Source organism: Cylas formicarius, unplaced genomic scaffold (genome assembly GCF_029955315.1).
Source record: "Cylas formicarius isolate icCylForm1 unplaced genomic scaffold, icCylForm1.1 PGA_scaffold_9__14_contigs__length_23061073, whole genome shotgun sequence".
Lineage (NCBI taxonomy): Eukaryota > Metazoa > Arthropoda > Insecta > Coleoptera > Brentidae > Cylas > Cylas formicarius.
Window position 1 is genome coordinate 214,774 of NW_026844365.1, and position 4,106 is coordinate 218,879.

At 42.2% G+C, this 4,106-nt stretch overlaps 1 protein-coding gene across 1 annotated transcript; it reads left to right on the forward strand.

The window, feature by feature from the left end:
* Nucleotides 1-1,027: 1,027 nt before the first annotated feature.
* Nucleotides 1,028-3,805, forward strand: LOC132707744 (bis(5'-adenosyl)-triphosphatase ENPP4-like). The gene is made up of 5 exons (XM_060679680.1): nt 1,028-1,652; nt 2,041-2,193; nt 2,246-2,627; nt 2,680-2,928; nt 2,990-3,805. Exons 1-5 carry the CDS (start codon nt 1,167-1,169, stop codon nt 3,160-3,162), a joined length of 1,443 nt encoding a protein of 480 aa, XP_060535663.1. The 5' UTR covers nt 1,028-1,166; the 3' UTR covers nt 3,163-3,805.
* Nucleotides 3,806-4,106: the final 301 nt, after the last annotated feature.

Consider the following 4,106-nt stretch of genomic DNA (forward strand, 5'->3'; position numbering starts at 1 on the left):
GAGCTTCATGTAAAACATCGAATAGTTCACTACCAGAGACGTAGTAAATTATGTTGCTCCCAGATTCTTTAACAAGAAATATAAGCTTGACATTTTGATCAATTGTGAAAATATCATAACGTTTCAGCAACCAATAATCCTGGGGAACCTTTTTCGTTGTTGATTTCGCGCTATTAACATCATTAATTAACACTTTGTGGTGATCATCTTCAATATAAACACAGTTCTTTGCATTTGAACGCCTTTTAGTTTTTAATTCTGGGTAAAATTTATTTTTCATTACCGAAAGACGTGAATCGGACATATAATGACCCAAAGGGAACGTGTGCACGAAGAAAAGTTTGATGCTTTAGTTAAGCTGAGTCACTGTAAATATTATCAGATGTATTTTAAAAACATTTTAATTTAAACAAATCGTAATTATTCTCTATCGAGAAAAACCTGTAACAAAAATCGAAAATTAAACGCGTAATAATTGTAGGATTGAGGATCGATTCAATCACTGACCGATCTCGAAAAGGACCGAATCATTTCAGTCAATCGATTCATTCAGATTCAGATTCATTTGAATTTGAATTATTGTTGTGTGTTCTGTTTGCTGTTTTAGGTAATTTAATATTTAACTGTGTTCTGGTTGTACCAGTAATGCATTAATTTGTTTAAATTAAATACCTGTGTGCAAATAGATATTTCATTCAATATTCAATTCAACACATAAGCAAATCTACCAATCGATGTCGCAACACAATACTATAGAATAATTATAACAATACGCCCATTCCTTTTCCGTGACCTGTCTCAGTCATGCATTTAAATCTTAAACCATTCAAAAGAATCGTATTGCGGCGAATTCGATTTGTTTTGGTATGATCGGTCGATCGGTCGTCCCGTATTCGGTCACTTTAGACCGATCAGGACGGCAGCGAGAGCGAACAAGGTGATCGAATCGTTACGAACAAGCGGGATTCGGTTAATTCGATTATTTGTGATGTTCCTGTTTTCCCGTTCCCTTCATACCTACGAAAGTACCGTTCCTGAAAATCCGGGAGCTAAGTTCACCGGTAGGACAGACGAGATTGACCAACTTTTCTAGGGTGCTGTCATCTGTCGACTTTGACGCCGAAAGGCAATAAACAACAAGAAAAAGTACCGTCATTTAAATAGACATGTTCCTTCAATTAATTTCGTATTCGCTGTTGATTTGTTCGGTTCGTGGCGTATCGAAGCACCCGGCCGTTATAGTGGTCTCATATGACGGTTTTCGTTATGATTACGTGGATACCGAAGACTTGCCCTACCTAAAACTATTCCGACAACAAGGCGTTTACGCGGAGCGGTTGCAGAACGTGTTCCCCACAAAGACGTTTCCTAACCACCATTCAATCGCGACGGGCTTGTATCCCGAATCTCACGGGGTTATAGGCAACAGTTATTTTGATAGCGCGAAAAACAAAGTCGAGAAAATTGGCTACGACATGTTCCATTATAACGAGGAAGTCGTGCCCATATGGAGGTGGAACGAAGATGCGGAGGACGGACGGCACTCCGGGTCCATGATGTGGCCGGGCGGCGACTATTCGTACCAGGGAAAGAATATTACCTACACCAAATCTTTCCAAGTTGGCTACGACTGGCACAAAAGAGTTGACACTGTAATTTTTTATGTCTCAGGCATCTACCTATTGAATAATATCATATAGCTATTACATAATATAGCGGCCGTACTGGGTGAAAATTGATGCGCTGCAGGTGGCTCTTATATTATATATTTCACACGCTAACCTGCATTTTGCTTCTTTTTTCAGCGATCCTCACACACTTAAATTAAGAAAATTTATGAAATTATTGCCCTAAATGTCTCAGGTTCCATGTTATTGACGATCTGTCAGTTGCCTTGCGGGTTGTTGAATGTCACAAGGGTATTGGTTAAAAAGAGATTTTTAAATCTTTTTCGTAGTTGTGTGTACTATCAGCATAGGCCACTATATCTCTAGTAGCTATATGGTCGTCGGTCATGATGAAGTAACTCATTTGTCGTAGACTGTGGAATGGATTTTAAACCCGGAAAAACCTGCCAATCTGGTTATGCTTTATTTTGAGGAACCCGACAACCACGATCACGCTTTCGGACCCAGTTCGGCGACTATTAAGAAGATGCTCAAAAAGTTGGACAATATTACTGGTTATTTGCAGGTACGGGACCGCTGTAAGTGACGATTTTCGGGGGCGAGCCTTTGATTTTTAGCAAAAGCTACACGACAACGATCTGTTGGACAAGGTAAACGTGGTACATTTAAGTGATCATGGCATGACTGGCGTAACTCCGCCCCATTTCGTTAACATAACCCAGTACATGAAGAACGGCACCTACGAGTGGGCGGGCGCCAGCCCTGCCATACAAATCACCCCGCACACGGGTTTCGAGGACTCGATTTACGAAGCGCTCGAAGCGGGTTCGAAAAAAAATGGACATTTTAAAGTGTACCGAAAATCTGAGTACCTCGACAGGTGGCACTACAAAAACAACAGCAGGTCGCCCCCCATTTTGGTAATGGCCGACCCCGGGTACGCGCTAGACGATTTGATCGTAAACGCTCCTCTCTACGCGAGGCATTACAATTTTACCCGTAAGCGGCTGGGTTTTTTGAGGTTTTGTAATTCGAACCTCCCACTTTTTAGTAACAAACTCCTCGGAATTCGGCGTGCACGGCTACGATTACACCGTAGACGACATGAGGCCCTTTTTTATGGCCAAAGGACCGTCGATCCCGGCCCAGAAAAAAATTGAAACTATCAAAGTGGTGGATTTGTTTAACTTGTTTTGCAGGCTACTAGGTTTACCACCGACAGCGAATAACGGCACCACGGCCGCCATATTAACCGCGTCCGGCGGCAAATACAAAGCCGGCACCATACTCATGATTTCCGGTAAGTCGCGTTCGCGCCCCTGCCGAGAGAAAGGCCCTTAACCTTACTTTTTCCGTTGCAGTGGGTGGGGTGCTTATAGTCCTAGTTTTAGTAACCCTAGCGATAGTTTTTACGCTCGTCGCGATCAGGCGGCAGCAAAATATCACGACGGCGGCCGCCTTAAACAAACGGTTCCCCCAATCTTTCCAGAACTACGTCGAGGCGCAGCACTTGCTCGAGCCTGAAGACGCCTAGTTTCTCTTTACCGTTATTGTCGAACCGTTTTCGGTGTCGCTTGGCTCGATAATTTGAACGCTTTTTTGATTTATTCGATCGACGCCGTCGAAGCGCTCAAATAATGATCGTCTTTCAATGATCCGAACCTACGTCCACAATTACGCCCAAATAACGTCACTTAATCATTCGTTGTTAGACAATAATATTAAGATACTTGTTGAAATGATCTCTACTTCGTAACTTAAGTACGTGCCGCTGTTTGGGTCGCAATTTTGCCAGCGTTCGCTAAAAATTGATCGTGTTGAGGTTATGTGACGGTTTTTCTTCTTTCGGACGATGCTGGCCGGCTGTCATGACCCAAGCGCGCGTCTTAGGTTAGTCCACCGTTTTCTAATCTCACATTGGTTCCTGTATCGTAGAATTGCGTAGATTATAGATCTAGATTTTCAACGACAGAATCTAGTCCATTGTACGTTTTAATTTCATTAGGTCGTTATTTCGTTTTGTTCTTGTTGCACTAGTCACGTGGCTTTGAGCCTTCAATGCTTTGTGTTTTGCCCGTGTTGAATCGATTGGTTATAGAGATTTGCCAAACCGCCACGTGAACTTGGGTGATATTAGGCTTAGACGTTGTTACTGGTTGAGTAAATAAACGCATTGATAAGGATCCTGCCTTTGTTTTATTCACAAAATTAAGTTAATTTCGTTGGAAACCGTTTACCAAAACTCCCACTCAACAGCAAACGTTATCGGTTTTCTGTCACGCCAAGGATTTAACGTTCCTTCGCGATTTTCAGGGAATTAAATGTGGCGCCGTTCGTTTTACGTTTTATTTAGACAATTACAGGATAAGTCATATATCACATTGATCCGAAAAACAGATACTTTGATAATACAGCGTTTTTTTGATTTCAATTGACATACAGTACAATAAGCTCGTCGGGGTTTAGGGCGGGGGTGGG

What these genes read in the sequence shown, in the direction of transcription:
- LOC132707744 (XM_060679680.1), top strand. Translation starts at nt 1,167, where the DNA reads ATGTTCCTTCAATTAATTTCGTATTCGCTGTTGATTTGTTCGGTTCGT. An exon ending in ATATTACTGGTTATTTGCAG is followed by an intron (nt 2,194 to 2,245) that starts GTACGGGACCGC and finishes TTTGATTTTTAG; the next exon opens with CAAAAGCTACACGACAACGA. An exon ending in CACCATACTCATGATTTCCG is followed by an intron (nt 2,929 to 2,989) that starts GTAAGTCGCGTT and finishes TTTCCGTTGCAG; the next exon opens with TGGGTGGGGTGCTTATAGTC.